At 46.6% G+C, this 15,582-nt stretch overlaps 1 protein-coding gene across 1 annotated transcript; it reads left to right on the top strand.

Annotated features, from left to right (window-relative positions):
- Positions 1–7,211: 7,211 nt before the first annotated feature.
- SRSF9 (serine and arginine rich splicing factor 9) lies at positions 7,212–15,357 on the top strand. The gene is made up of 4 exons (XM_032241685.1): positions 7,212–7,543; positions 11,218–11,378; positions 12,890–13,062; positions 14,868–15,357. The coding sequence occupies exons 1-4, from the start codon at positions 7,356–7,358 to the stop codon at positions 15,009–15,011; spliced, it is 666 nt and encodes a 221-aa protein (XP_032097576.1). The 5' UTR covers positions 7,212–7,355; the 3' UTR covers positions 15,012–15,357.
- Positions 15,358–15,582: the final 225 nt, after the last annotated feature.

Below are 15,582 nucleotides of genomic sequence, written 5' to 3'. Positions count from 1 at the left end.
GACTGCATCTCAGAATTTAACAAGTTAGTAAAAATACAGCAACCGAGCTGCTACAAATATGGTATGCTCGCTTTAAGTAATTTCATATAAAATCAGGCCCTTGTCCCACCTGTTTGGCCGTATTCAAAGAAAACACCAGTTAATTATCCAAAAATAATCGAAAAATAATGTTGAAGATTTTCTGCAATCTCTGAAAAAAAACCTTAGAGGGGAATTATATTCACAATACACTGCACATCTTGAATTATCTTTCCCATCTTTCTCTTCTCATCCTCCCACACTTGACACTTGCTTTCCTAAGGCTCACCCCCATTCCAAACTCTAGTTCTACTGCTGTTTCTCTTCCTCCCCTGCATGGCTCAGTTCTTTATTATGTAGCTTTCCAGAATATGTTTTATTTTACTCCATCACACAAGTACAGTGGTAGAGAATGACAGAAAGAAAGCTCCCAGGGTGCTGTGACCATGAACATGTTTCCAGTGACTCAACCCATTGCTCTCCTGCCAGGCTGGACCAGTTCCTCATTTTCTCATGGATGGTCTACTCCCCCATCACTTCCTCTCTGCCCACTGATACCTAGGGCCAGCGTCTGGGAGGAGCTCCTGACTGAGCCTGACAGAGAGGAAAATATTTTGCTGGGATGCCAGAGGGAACTGATGTCACAGGGAAAAGGAGAAAACCAGATGGGCAGGTTTGCAGCATGTTTTATGCCTGGCATTGTTGGTTTTGTTTTAAAGTTTTATTTCAGTAGGTTTTTGGGGAACAGGTAGTTTGGTTACATGTATAAGTTCTTTAAGTTCTTTAGTGGTGATTTCTGAGATTTTGCTGCACCCATCACCCAAGCTGTTGTTGGTTTGGGTTTTTTTTGGTGGGGGGTGTTTTTTTTCATCTGGGCACTGCGCTACTCTCTGGTGGAGAATAAACGGCCTGGTGTGGGAACTGCATTAATTCTTAATAGTCTGCCAACATCAAAGGTTTCTTTTCAATTTGGTGAAAAGAAGGACAAGCTCAGCCGGGCGCGGTGGCTCAAGCCTGTAATCCCAGCACTTTGGGAGGCCGAGGCGGGTGGATCACGAGGTCAAGAGATCGAGACCATCCTGGTCAACATGGTGAAACCCCGTCTCTACTAAAGCTACAAAAAATTAGCTGGGCATGGTGGTGTGTGCCTGTAATCCCAGCTACTCAGGAGGCTGAGGCAGGAGAATTGCTTGAACCCAGGAGGTGGAGGTTGCGGTGAGCCGAGATCGCGCCATACCGCCCCCGCCTGGGTAAAAAGAGCGCAACTCCGTCTCAAAAAAAAAAAAAAAAAAAAAAAAAGAAGGACAAGCTCATTTCTGTGACAGGATCTCACTCTGTCGTCCAGGCTGGAGTACGGTGGCGCAATTTCAGCTCACTGCAACCTCTGCCTCCTGGGCTTAAGTGATTCTCCCATCTCAGCCTCCCAAGTAACTGGGACAATGGGTGTGTGCCACCAGGCCCAGCTAATTTTTGTATTTTTTGTAGAGACAGTGTTTTGACATGTTGCCCAGGCTGGTTGTGCCTTTCTTATAATCCTATAAGGAAGCATGAATATTATTGAGCTTCTTTGTATTTTAAGTGAAAGCGTCTCCTCGTAGCAAAGGCAGTCCTGTCCCAAGGAGCTGAGGACTGCAATGCCCATTTACCTCATCAGGTCATGCACCTAGAGTTCTGTTTTCAGTGGAGAAGGCACATAGAGCTAGGGCCATCGTACATCTTGTCCTTCCTTCTTATGTCGACAGGCAGCTGAACTCATCATTGTCCATCCCCTGCAGGTCAGTTCTTCTGCTTTATATCTCAGACTGATACTATCGACCAGCCAGTTCCTCAGGGCAGGAGCCTGGGATCAACATGGACTCTTCCTCCTTCCTCAGCTCCCACGACCAATCCACCTCCAAGTCCTGTGATTTCATCTCCTTGGGATCTCTTATCTCCTCAGTGTCTCTGCATCTTCATCACCCTGCATCAGGCAGTGGGCATCTGTCTCTTGCTTGGAGGACTGGCGTTCTCTCAGCGGTCTTCCTGCACTCACTCCCGTGCCTCCCACTTCCCCATTCCTTTCCCCTGTAGCCTGCTAGTCAATGGGCCATGTGGGGCTAGCCCTTACCCTGTACTCATTTTTAGACTAATCTGAGCACACTGGAACATTCCCTTAAAACAGTAAGAATTCAACTCCAAAATCATTCATGGATAACATAAATTTTTTTTTTTTTTTTTTTTTTTTTTTGGAGACAGAGTTTCGCTCTTGTTATCCAGGCTGGAGTGCAATGGCGCAATCTCGGCTCACCGCAACCTCCGCCTCCTGGGTTCAGGCAATTCTCCTGCCTCAGCCTCCTGAGTAGCTGGGATTACAGGCACGCGCCACCACGCCCAGCTAATTTTTTGTATTTTTAGTAGAGATGGGGTTTCACCGTGTTGACCAGGATGGTCTAGATCTCTTGACCTCGTGATCCACCCGCCTCGGCCTCCCAAAGTGCTGGGATTACAGGCGTGAGCCACCGCACCCGGCGGATAACATAAATTTTTAATAAAAGGATCTGTGAAGTCACAGAAGGACACTTACACTGCAATTACACAGTGATACTTCTTACACTGTCCCTTTAGTTAAGGCTCCAGTTTCCCCAAATTACCCCGATAATGGCATCTGTTGCCACATCTCTCCCTCAGTCCAGTTCCTTCCCCTATCCTGCAGCCGCCCTCTAGTCAAATTAGCTCTTTCTCCTCTCCTATCCCATTTCTCCAATCTCTTCTGCTGCTAATTCCAACTGAGAGGGTATCATCCAATCATAACTCCTAAAACCCTCAGTAGAGTCCAAATTCCATAATATGCTCCACTAGGCCTTACTCGCCCCAGCCTCAGCTCCTTCTTTCTTCCCTAAGTGAACTCCTTGCCCCAGTCAGTCACACTGGTAGGGACTTCCCCTGGTCTGCCACTCTCTCTCTCCTATTTGGGTGATCTCTCGTGGTGGTTTTTTTTTTTTTTTTTTTTTCAGACGGAGTCTCACACTGTCACCCAGGCTGTAGTGCAGTTGCGCTATCTCGGCTCACTGCAATCTCCGCCTCCTGGGTTCAAGCAATTCTCCTGCCTCAGCCTCCCGAGTAGCTGGGACTACAGATGTGCGCCACCATGCCCAGCTAATTTTTTTGTATTTTTAGTAGAGACGGGGTTTTACCATGTTGGCCAGGATGGTCTTGATCTCCTGACCTTGTGATCTACCTACCTCAGCCTCCCAAAGTGCTAGGATTACAGGCATGAGCCACCATGCCTGGCCCATGGTGGCCTTTTTTATGTTTTGAGACAGAGTCTTGCTCTGTTGCCCAGGCTGGAGTGCAGTGGTGCAATCATGGCTAAATACAGCTTCAACCTCCCAGGCTCAAGCAATCCTCCCACCTCAGCCTCTTAATAGCTGGGACCATCGGATGCAGTGGCTCATGCCTGTAATCCCAGCACTTTGGGAGGCCAAGATGGGTGGATCACTTGAGCTCAGGAGTTCGAGATCAAGTAGCTGAGACCACAGGTACTCTACCATGCCTAGATAATGTTTTAATTTTTTTTTTTTTTGAGACAGAGTGTCGCTGTTGCCTAGGCTGGAGTTCAGTGGTGCCGTCTCAGCTCACTGCAACTTTTCCCTCCTGGATTCAAGCAATTCTCCTGCCTCAGCCTCCTGAGTAGCTGGGATTACAGGTGTGTGCCACCACACCTGGCTAACTTTTGTGTTTTTATTAGAGATGGGTTTTGCCATGTTGACCAGGCTGGTCTCAAACTCCTGACCTCAAGTGAGTCACCCACTTTGGCCTCCCAAAGTGCTGGGATTACAGGCGTGAGGACTGCTGCCTGGTAATTTTTAAATTTTTTTGTAGAGATAGAGGTATCATTATGTTGCCTAGACTGGTCTCCAACTCCTGGACTCAAGCCATCCTCCTGTTTCAGCCTCCCAAAGTGCTGGGATTACTGCCACTGCACCTAGCAGTCACGCCTTCCTTTTTGTCTGAAATGCCCTTCCCTCTTCACCCTGGTTAACTCCTACTGGTTCTTCAAGACTCTATCTAAACATCTCCCAGAAGCCTTCCTTAGAACCTCTAAGACTGTGATAGGTGGCCCTCCAATGTAGTCTCAAGTAGCTTATCCTTATCACAGCTGTACTCTACATGACTGAATACCAACTTATATATACAGCTTGAGGATGGAGCTGCATTATTGCATGTCCTGGGCCTGAAACAGGAGCTAAATCACAAATGATGTTGAATATCTAGATAAGCAGCAAATTGAAAAGGGTGCCCCTGCCTAGAATCAATGGGCTTAGCAGAGAATGCAACCCATGAATCCTTTGAGCAGGAAGTCATAATTGTGGCCTCGTTTGTGTTCTAATCTGCTAAGTCAGTACAGGAATAAAGGGGTTTTCATGGATGATCATAAATGCCTCCTAATGATTTAGCTGTGCTCTGTCTAATCCAACAAGCCTGTACTTACTATAACCCTTATCTGGGCTCAACATTTTCTAGGTTGGGTAACTGAACTCCTTTGGAGATTGCATGCTGCAGGACTTTGTACAATTAAAGCTGAATTACTATTATTTGCAAGCAGTCCTCCACCTACAGTTCTGAGTCACTTAGCTGACTATTTCTCTCTCCCTAGGAGACTGCCCAATTGTCTCCAACAGCACTGTTTTTTTTTTTTTTTTTTTTTTTTTTTTTTGCCTTTCTAGGCAACGATCACATAGGAGTGGTAGGATTCAGAGAATGGTACTAATACACCTAAGCACACTACCCAAAATGACGCGGCATCTGGACTTTCGGATGCCTCTAGGATATGTTAGCTCCTGTAAGGCTTCATACTTAGATTCCAGATCACATGTTTGGCCAGGGCTCTTTCCTGCTTGCCTTCCGAAGCCCAGGAGAGAACAGTTAGAAGCTTTACACAATCCAGAATACAACAGACAGTTTGAATTGTTTTATTTTAGGAATCATTTATTGTGTTTTATTCCAGTTATAAAAGTAGTACATGCTCATTACAATTTGAGAAATACAGAAAAGCATAAGTAAAAATATAGAAATCACTGCCATCGAGATATCTCCACAACATTTGGAAAGCTTTTCTCTTCTATTTTTTCTTTGTTAAAAGCAGCAAATACACTATATATGTGTACACATTAAACACCACTTTCAATTACTTTAACTAGTGTGACTTTAACATCCTGAATGTCATATTAAAAAAAAAGACTTAATAATTTGTCTAACATTCAATGTTGTTAATGTGTTGAGCCACTCCCTTATCAAGTTTAATTTTAATTGCACAGAATGCTATGATGAATATATACATGTAATTTGTGAGAATCTCTTGCTTATTTCCGTATGATAAAAATCCTACAAGCAGAATTACAAGATCAAAGGGTACAGCTGCATTATCAAAGCCTGATGTATACTATCAACTTGAATTCCAAAAAGGACATATATTCAGTAGTGTATGTGGGTGTCTAATTTTTGGTTTTGATTTTAAAACTCTCAAATGGTATAATGATAATCAACTACCTTGTGATTAAATGTTTGGTTTTAGTCCCTTTTTGTTTTCGTTTCGTTTTGTTTTGTTTTGGAAACAGAGTCTCCCTCTGTCACCCAGGCTGGAGTGCAGTTTTACAATCGTGGCTCACTGCAACTTCTTCCTCCCAGATTCGAGTGATTCTCGTGCCTCAGCCTCCCAAGCAGCTGGGACTACGGGTGTGCTACCATGCGAGGCTAGTTTTTTAAATATATACATATATTTTTAGTAGAGATGGGGGTCTTACCATGTTGGCCAGACTAGACTCAAACTCCTGGCCTCAAGTGATCCATCTACCTCAGCCTCCCAAAGTGCTGGGATTACAGGTTGGAGCCACCACACCTGGCCAGGTTTCATTTTTAACAAGAAAAATATTTATTTTTGAGACAGTCTCGCTCTGTCGTTCTGTCACCCAGGCTGAAATGCAGTGGCGTGATTTCAGCTCACTGAAACCTCTGCCTCCCCAGTTCAAGCAATTCTCCTGCCTCAGCCTCCCACCAACCTGGGATTATAGGAACATACCACCACACCTGGCTAATTTTTGTATTTTTAGTAGAGATGGGGTTTCACCATGTTGGCCAGGCTGGTCTCGAACTCCTGACCTCAAGTGATCTGCCTGCCTTGGCCTCCCAAAGTGCTGGGATTACAGGCACGGACTACCGCACTCAGCCTGAAAAATCTTTAGATTAGGAGTCTTCCAGCTGGATGCAGGGCTCACGCCTGTAATCCAACACTTTGGGAGGCCAAGGCTGGAGGATCACTTGAGCCCAGGAGTTCGAGACCAGGCTCTTTAGACCCCTCACGGTGCTCCGAGGTGGGAGAATCACCTGAGTCCAGCGAGATCAAGGCTGTAGTGAGTCGTGTTTGCGCCACCGCACTCCAGCCTGAGGACCCTGTATCAAAAAAAAAAAAAGTCTTCTCGTGCAAAGCCTCACTGTAAGGTCCCTGGGTTCAATGCTCCGCGCTCTGGGATGTCAATGTGGAAAAGTAAGTGCCAAGGGGGGTGTCTACCTGAGCTCCGAAGGACTAGGTACTTAGGGTAATAGCATGGCTCTGGGTTCCAATCCTGACCTCTCTGTGACCTCAGTCTCCTCCCGGGAGAGGATGAAAAGCGAAGCTGGATGCACTCTATAGTGATCGCTGTGATAGTCATTATGAGTCTTACTCCCCCAGATTCGGACAAACTCAAGACCAAGCTATGGAGTCCATTTCATGCTGACACCGTCAGTTCTGAGCAACTGTAAAATGGAGACATGGTGGCCCAGGTGGCTACTGACCTGAGGCTGGGGGCCGCGACAGTCCAGCCGCTGGGGGCTCCATGCGGCGCTGCGGGATCAGCCTGCGGTCTCCGCCAGACTCCAGCTCTCCAGCGCCCCGCACGCCTTGGGCGCTACCCGCGTCACCTCAGTGAGTGCTCACACGTCTGTGAGGTAGGCGGTGCCACAGAGAAACTGAGGTGCGGTAACCCAAGGCACCTGTCCAGTTTCTCAGCCGAGCGTGAAACGCGCTCGGGGCTGGCATCCACACGGCCCGGCTCCATGCTCTCCCTATCAGCGCCTGAAGGCTCTTCGCACCTCCAGGGGGCGCTGGCCTGCGCGCACGCGCAATGGTCGCAGCCACCTCCCCTTTAAGAGGATTCCTTTTGCCTCCTCCGACTCCTTCGCTTCCGCTCCGCGTTCCCACAATGCAGTGCGGCTGAGCGCCTCGGAGCCCGCGGGGACGCTGCGGGGGGACCCGTGCTGAGGCGGCGGCGGCGGCGGCGACGTGGGCTGCGGCGGGCCCGCGGCGTCGGGCGGTGCGGATGTCGGGCTGGGCAGACGAGCGCGGCGGAGAGGGCGACGGGCGCATCTACGTGGGGAACCTTCCGACCGACGTGCGCGAGAAGGACCTGGAGGACCTGTTCTACAAGTACGGCCGCATCCGCGAGATCGAGCTCAAGAACCGGCACGGCCTCGTGCCCTTCGCCTTCGTGCGCTTTGAGGACCCCCGGTGAGTGCCCCGCGCGCGCGCCCGCCTTCGGGGCCTGAGGCCCCCGCCTTCCCTGCTCTCCCCTCCCCCCGGCCTCCCCTCCCCCCGCGTCCGCGCAGACCCCTCACGGCGCCCCCTCACGGGTGGAGGATGAGGCCGCCTCTCGCAGGCCGGGGCCGTCCTTCGCGCCGTCGTCACTTCCTTTATTTTTATTATTCCAGTGTTTTGCTTAGAAACCCAACAGCTGAGCAAGGACCCCAGCCCGCCTGAACCGGTCTCGGGGCGTCCAAATGAGCCCTGTCCCCCTCCCGCCTGGGGCGGCACCGTGAGGGGAAGCAGCCCCGGGGCCGCGCGGGGGTCGCCGTTCGCCCTTCCCGCCTGCCCCTCCCCCGGCCGTAGCTCGCCGCCTGCAGGGTCGCGGGTGCCGCCGGAGGTCGTGGAGGGGTTTCTGGTGGAACAGCTCGCCGTCCGCGCGCCCCGCCCGGCGAGGCCAGGGCCCGGGCTTTGTAAAGGGATCAGGGATTTGGGAAAACTTCTAAAACAGCCAGAGTGGGGCTCTGATTTCACTTCCCTCTTTTAATGAGGGAGGCTGGGCGAGATGCTAAAGATTCCAGGGATTTGGAAACTCTGGATTCCTAACCCGGCTCGAAGGAGTTTGTGATTTTGCAAACAGTGTCAGCCGTCTGGCCGCAAAAAGCCCAGGAACTTTCAAAACTGTGGTTGCTGTGGTTAGAAGCCGCGGCGCTGAACTGGTCACTCCGCTGCGGCCAAGTAAGAGCCTGCTCCGTTTTCCTAGCATCGTCGGTTCCCGGGGAACACAGGGAATGTTCGTAGGGTGTCCAGCCTACCTGGGGTGGACGTATTGATAGCAAGAAGGACATCTGAGGAGGGGCAGGCAGGAAGCACCGCGAGGCTTTGATGGCTGAAGAGTCGACTCTGACAGCTCATCCCTGTTATCTTGTCATTTACCTCAAAACCGAAACTGGGCATTTTTACACCTAGCCGGAGAATGCTATGCCTCGCTTATTTGGTAACCGTGCTATTGTGGTTTTTCAACAGTTGCTATGGGTTGAGTGCCATGGCGTGTATTTAACTTTTTTTCTTTCCTTCTTATTTTTTTCGATTAATAAAATAGGAAGTTTCACCATGTTGCCCAGGCTGCTCTCGAACTCTTGAGCTCAGGTTATTTGCCTGTCTCAGCGGATCAAGGTGTTAGGATTACGGGCGTGAGGGACTCACCCAGCCTGTATTTTGTGGTTGGTTGGTTTGTTTGTTTTAATCAATTTATGAGGTGTAGCTACTATTAACCACATTTTACAGATCAGGATCTTGAGGATTTAGAGTTAACTGATAAAAAAAGAAAGCTAGTGGCGGGGCACGGTGGTTCACACCTGTAATCCCAGCACTTTGGGAGGCCGAGGCAGGTGGATCATGAGGTCAAGAGGAGAGACTGTTCTGGCCAATATGGTGAAACCCCATCTCTACTAATAATACAAAAATTAGCTGGGCGTGGTGGCGCGTGCCTTAGTCCCAATTGCTGGGGAGGTTGAGGAAGGAGAATTGCTTGAACTTGGGAGGTGGAGGTTGCAGTGAGCTGTGATGGCGCCACTGCATTCCAGCCTGAGGACAGAGTGAGTCTCCGTTTAAAAAAAAAAAAAAAAAAAAAAACCCACAAACACAGAAGGCTAGTAAGGGATCAGGGGATTTGTTATTTATTTTTTTTGAAACGGCGTTTGGCTCTTGTTGCCCAGGCCGGAGTGCAGTGGTACACTCTCGGCTCACTGCAACCTCCGCCTTCTGGGTTCGAGCTTTTCTCGTTCTTCAGTCTCCCGAGTCCCTGGGATTACAGGTGCCCACTGCCATGCCCAGCTAATTTTTGTATTATTACTAGAGAAAGGGGGTTTCACCATGTTGCCCAGGCTGGTCTCAAACACCTCACTTCAAGTGATCCGCCTGCCTCAGCCTCCCAAAGTGCTGGATTACAGGCTTGAGTGACTGTGCTGGGCCTGAATGCAGGCCAATTTTTATTCAAAGTCTGCTCTGACATCCTGGCACTTCTGCCTCTCCTAATCTGCATTTTACATAGTCAAAGTTGCACTGGATGTGGTCCTTGTTGCTTTTAGTTCTAAAATCTTATAAATGATTATGTGCCTGTGACACTGAACAGTGCCTTCATTGGCACATTCAGCTCCTCTTGTCCACCCAAACTCCAAGGTCACACTTTACCAGCCAATAGTGGAGAATCAATGTGGCATTCCTGACTCTCCTAGAGTCTTAGGAAAGACTTTAAGTAATTTTATTGAATATTTATCTCTTTTGGCAAAATTGTATCCAGAGAGTGTTTTTTTGGACAAAATAATTCTCCAAACCAAGCTGAAAAAGTACACTTAGGAGAGTTCCAAGGCCAGTTGCAATGTCTTATGCCTGTAATCCTAGCACTTTGGGAGACTGAGGTGGGAGGATCGCCTGAGCCAAGGAGTTCAAGACCAGGCTAGGCAACATAGGGAGACCTGTCTCTACAAAAAAAATCCAAAGATTAGCTGGCCCTATTCAGGAGGCTGAGGTGGGAGGATTGCTTGAGCCGAAGAGTTACAGGCTGCAGTGAGTTATGCTCTAGCCCACTGCACTCTGTCTTGGTGACAGTGCAAGACCCTGTTTCAAAAAAAAAAAAAAGTTCCTTCCACATTCATCACAAAACACTCATTTGCATTTATCTTTTGAGCCTTATTTTTATTTTTTTTGAGATGGAGTCTTGCTCTGTTGCCAGGCTGGTATGCAGTGGCACAATCTCGGCTTACTGCAACCTCCACCTCCCGGGTTCAATCGATTCTCCTGCCTCAGCCTCCTGAGTAGCTGGGATTACAGGCATGCACCACCACACCTGGCTAATTTTGCATTTTTAGTAGAGATGGGGTTTCTCCATGTTGGTCAGGCTGGTCTCAAACTCCTGAACCTGAGGTGATCTGCTTGCCTCAGCCTCAAAAAGTGTGGGGATTAGAGGTGTGAGCAACCGCGCCTGGCACGTTATTTTTTTTTTACAAGACAGGGTCTTACTATATTACCCAGGCTGGCCTTGAACTGGGTTCAAACACCACGCCCAGCTACTTTATTTATTTCCCTCAAATATTCTACTATCCAACTGGCTACTTTTTTTTTTTGAGACAGGGTCTCTGTCACCCAGGCTGGAGTACGGTAGTGAGACCTTGGCTCTGCACTTCCATCTCAGCCTCCTGAGTAGCTGGGACTACAGGTGTGCACCACCATGCCTGGCTAACTGGCTGCTTTTTTCTTTCCATAGACTTTATGGCACTAGGCCTTTTAGAACAATATTAAGGGGTTAGTGTGTGGTATGCTTTTTGAGAAGATGCTCACCAAGTTTAGAAAAACACTAGTGGTTTATTGGCAAAATCAATCTGTCAGCAGTTGATTCTTTTTTCTCTGAATTAGCCCTCTTATATAAATAAACTATTTGACCATTCATTATAATTTCAAACCTATAAAACTGTGTGACAGCTATAAAGGTTAATTCCAGTATCATGAAACATCTCCAGACCAAAGCAGAAATGCATCAAGATCCTAATTTGTGTTTTTCTTCCTTCACTCTCGGTTTCCCTTTTATGCTTACTACTTGTGCTTCTCACTGGGAAGTCACTCAGCCTCCTGAACAGCACTAACTCCAAACTTTTTTTTTGCAGAGATGCAGAGGATGCAATTTATGGAAGGAATGGTTATGATTATGGCCAGTGTCGGCTTCGTGTGGAGTTCCCCAGGACTTATGGAGGTCGGGGTGGGTGGCCCCGTGGTGGGAGGAATGGGCCTCCTACAAGAAGATCTGATTTCCGAGTTCTTGTTTCAGGTATGTTCCTTTCAAACAGAATGAAATGATACATGTAAAATACTTAACACAGAGTCTGGCTTCCAAGAAATGATAGCTGTTATTCTTCAGTGCATGGGACATGTGGGCTTTCTTTTCAGTAGCCTGTGTGCAGTGCCAGTCTGAAGCCCTGCCCTGGATTGCCAACGAGGCAAGTATCCTGCAAATGAAATTGCGCTGGGAGTGCAGCCTTGGAAGAATATAAACATACTTCTTGTAAAGGCGTTTTCTAGTGGTGAGAAGGGAAGATGATGGCAAAACCCCTTGAGCTACAATTATAAAGACTCTTCTTTTGGAATGTACTTGGCATCAGACTTGGTAGAAAGGCATTCCAGGAGCCAGATTTGAACAGCTTACCCAGCCTTGGATCCTGAAGAAGATCAAATTTTGTGGTGGTTTTAGAATTAAATATTTTTTAAAACCCTGTAACTTGGAGTGTTAGAGATTTTATTGGAAAGTATAGACTGTTTTCTGTCTAGTGTTTATAAGTGATGAAATGCTAAACTGGGAAGTTTATGTATCTTCAACATTTTAACACACTGGAAAGACCTGGGGCTTTCTGCATATTGCATGGGAGTTTTAGGGCCTTGGTGAAGTGAAATGTATCAAGGAGCCTAGCACCTTTTTAAGATGTGAATGTCACACAATCACAGCATACTCCCATGTGCTTAAGAGTGACCCTCTCAGTATCTGCCTATCTTGTGTCCCTTTGTAATTTTTTAACCCCAGAACTCTATTCCCTCCTTCAGGATGTCATACATTATCTTTTTTTCTCTCCATGCTGCTCTGAAATCCTGCTTAGAAAACTATTAGGAAATGGCTGCAGTCCTGAGCTGTGAGCGGTAAACACAGCCTTTGAGAGCAGGAGCACATTTCCCTTTCATGACTTCAGGTAGGGTTGTATGACTCCCGACTAGTTTTAGCATCTGAGCCTTACCTTTCCCCCTACTGTATTGAAGAATGTTGGTGATCTCTTAAGAGGTACTTTGTATAGTTTGTCACTCACACCTATAAGAAAACTTTAGTTTTGTTGTTGTGTTGTTACCTTCAGCTACTTTTTCGTTGGTTATTTCGTTGTCTGGTTTCAAAATTCTCATGTCCTGTGAAACTCTGTCAGGCAATAAATAATTGGTACTGTTAAATTTCATAATGGAAAAAAATTGGAACTCAAAAGTATTAGGAGTTTGGTATTGATTATAAAGAACAAAGAAAGAGGCAATGAATTCTCAGAGACACTAAACCTGTCATGGGATGGACTTCTTGCCATGTTGAAAAGGCCTGGTCTCTGGAAGATGGACTTAAAACCAGCTTCTCAAGGTGGTTTATTTACCACACATACTTCAGTGCTCTTTTCCGATTTCATGTCACTTATCAAGCTTTATGATTTGGGGATCCTAGTGATCATGCAGAAGGGACCGTAGGCAGTGCTGGCTCTCAACAGGGCAGTTAACATAGCTGAAGGATGTGGGCTTTCTTATGTTCTCCATGCCTAGGACTTCCTCCATCAGGCAGCTGGCAGGACCTGAAGGATCACATGCGAGAAGCTGGGGATGTCTGTTATGCCGATGTGCAGAAGGATGGAGTGGGGATGGTTGAATATCTCAGAAAAGAAGACATGGAATATGCCCTGCGTAAACTGGATGACACCAAATTCCGCTCTCATGAGGTAAGTCCTTGCCTTCTGTTGAGCTTGTACTCAAATCATTCCACTCACCTGACCTAGCAGAGGTAGCAATAGGCCATGCCAGTTGGTGACCTGACAGTACCATGAAAGATCTTAAGTGGACAAAGCCATGGAATTTGCTGTGCCTAAGTCCTTCAGGGTTATAGTTGACAGAAGTGTTCATTCATGTTATGTTTTTTTAAAAATATGCTTTATTCTGTCTATTGGTATCACATGACACAGTTTGGTCATGGTATTTGTAACTTGGAGAAAATACTAGTGCAATCGTCTTCATGTGGAGAGTCATTTTGTGATATCACCCCATTCCCAACCAGCTTAAACAGCAGTATCCCTCTGTGAACCCAGCTGCCCCTCCTGTGGGTCTAGGCTGGGCTCTACAGACCAGTCTCCTCATCTCAGCCCTTCTAGGTCCCGCTGTCAGGGCTGAGCTGTCACTTCACTTTTCCTTTCCCAGAGTAGTACAGGATCCTCTCTGAAACCTGAGCTATCATGACATTTTCTTTTTTAATTTTGTAATTTTTATATTTCTCTAGTTTTTGATTTTAGAGACAGAGTCTCATTATGTTGATTGCCTGCGGTGACCCTGAACTCCTGGGCCCAAGCAGTCTTCCCACCTCAGCCTCTCCAGTACTTGGGACTGCAGGCATGCACCACTGTGCCAGGCTCAACCATGACATTTTCTTGTTGTTGATTACCTCACCCTTGAGACTCAGTGGTTCTTGATGTCCTTCCTTGTAGGAAAGCAGCTGCTGTTTTGGATCTCAGTTTGATTCAAGTGGTGACTATCCCTTTGGTACCACTGAGACCAGATACCAGACTACCAATTGGACATTGTTGTTTGTTGTTGTTGTTATCCTGTCCTGCCTTGCTGTGGGATTTATGGATGTCTGGGGACATTGACCTCTGGGCTCATTTCTTTTTCTGAGGATTCATATAATTCCATAGTTTTTGGCTTAGAGGTTGGTCCTTGGATGGTTTAATGATGCTTTTGCTCAGACTGTCCTCTAGGACTTGAATTTGGAGCAGGAACAGAACAGCCCCTGATCCTCAGTTATACTGCAAAGCAGGACCTCAGAAAGGGTAACTCCAATTACTGACTTTCACCTAAGGTGAAAAAGCATCTAGCTTCTTTCCTCTTGAGATCTTTGGATCTTCTGAGAATGGTGGCTGAAGGCAGAGGGCTTGGAGACATGACTCCTCTGCTACTTATTAATTCCTTACCTGAACTGAACTACTCTTGGAACCTCGATTCCTTCATGGGCAAAATGGTCACATAAAAGCACCATCATAAGACTTGCCAGGAAGCTAGAAGATGATGATAACATCTAGAGCATCTAGCTGAGATCCTAACACCTGGAAGGTATTTAATTACAGGTAGCTCCTTCCATAGATGCCCATCCGGAGATGCATATATGAAGTGGCAGAGAATTAAACTATATGACCCGAGATCCTTTCCAGTTCTTAGCTTGGGGGTGGGGGTGGGGGTCAATGGCAGTAATTCAGATACATTGTTTATAATAGCTAATTGAGTATTAACATGTCAGGTTGGCATTTATTATTTGCGTTACCTTGGGCAAATGATGTAACTGAAGTCTGAATTTTCTTCATTCTTGAAATGGGATAGTAAGAGTACCTACCTCCTAATGTTATGAGGGTCTGATGAGATAGCCTCATGCCAGGCACAGAGTATACAGTAAGTGGTTAATACTTAACTGTTAGATGTTCGTTTGCTTATTCTTTTGGCTCTGATTTTTTTCCCCTTTACTCTGTTTTTGTTCACATTTCAGGGTGAAACTTCCTACATCCGAGTTTATCCTGAGAGAAGCACCAGCTATGGCTACTCACGGTCTCGGTCTGGGTCAAGGGGCCGTGACTCTCCATACCAAAGCAGGGGTTCCCCACACTACTTCTCTCCTTTCAGGCCCTACTGAGACAGGTGATGGGAATTTTTTCTTTATTTTTTAGGTTAACTGAGCTGCTTTGTGCTCAGAATCTACATTCCAGATTGATCATTTAGTGTCTTAGGAAATTTTTTTAAATTTTTTTTTAAAAGAAAAAAAACTACATAATTTCTACCAGGGCCATATTAGCAGTGAAACATTTTAAACTGCAGAAATTGTGGTTTTGGTTCAGAAGCAAGTTGTATATTTTTCACCCGATTATGGGAAAAAAAATCAGTTTTGTCTTTGTGGGTTACTCTGCTATGGAGATCAGCAGTTACTGTTACTGAGTTGGCCCATTCTGTTTAGAAATATATTTTAAACGTTTAGTAATTGACATGTGTGGTTGTCCTTGATTAAGTTTATAGATTTCAACAAATAGGCACACCAATTTTAAAAATCATTGAGTTGACCGGGCGCGGTGGCTCACGCTTGTAATCCCAGCACTTTGGGAGGCCGAGGTGGGTGGATCACAAGGTCAGGAGTTCGAGACCAGCCTGGCCAACATGGTGAAACCCCATCTCTATTATTACAAAAAAAAATTTTTTTTTAAATCATTGAG

Source organism: Sapajus apella, unplaced genomic scaffold (assembly GCF_009761245.1).
Source record: "Sapajus apella isolate SASKATOON/1434 unplaced genomic scaffold, GSC_monkey_1.0 scaffold2, whole genome shotgun sequence".
NCBI classification, from domain to species: Eukaryota; Metazoa; Chordata; class Mammalia; order Primates; family Cebidae; genus Sapajus; species Sapajus apella.
The sequence above is the reverse complement of the archived record's forward strand: the minus strand, read 5'-3'. Positions and strand labels throughout refer to the sequence as shown.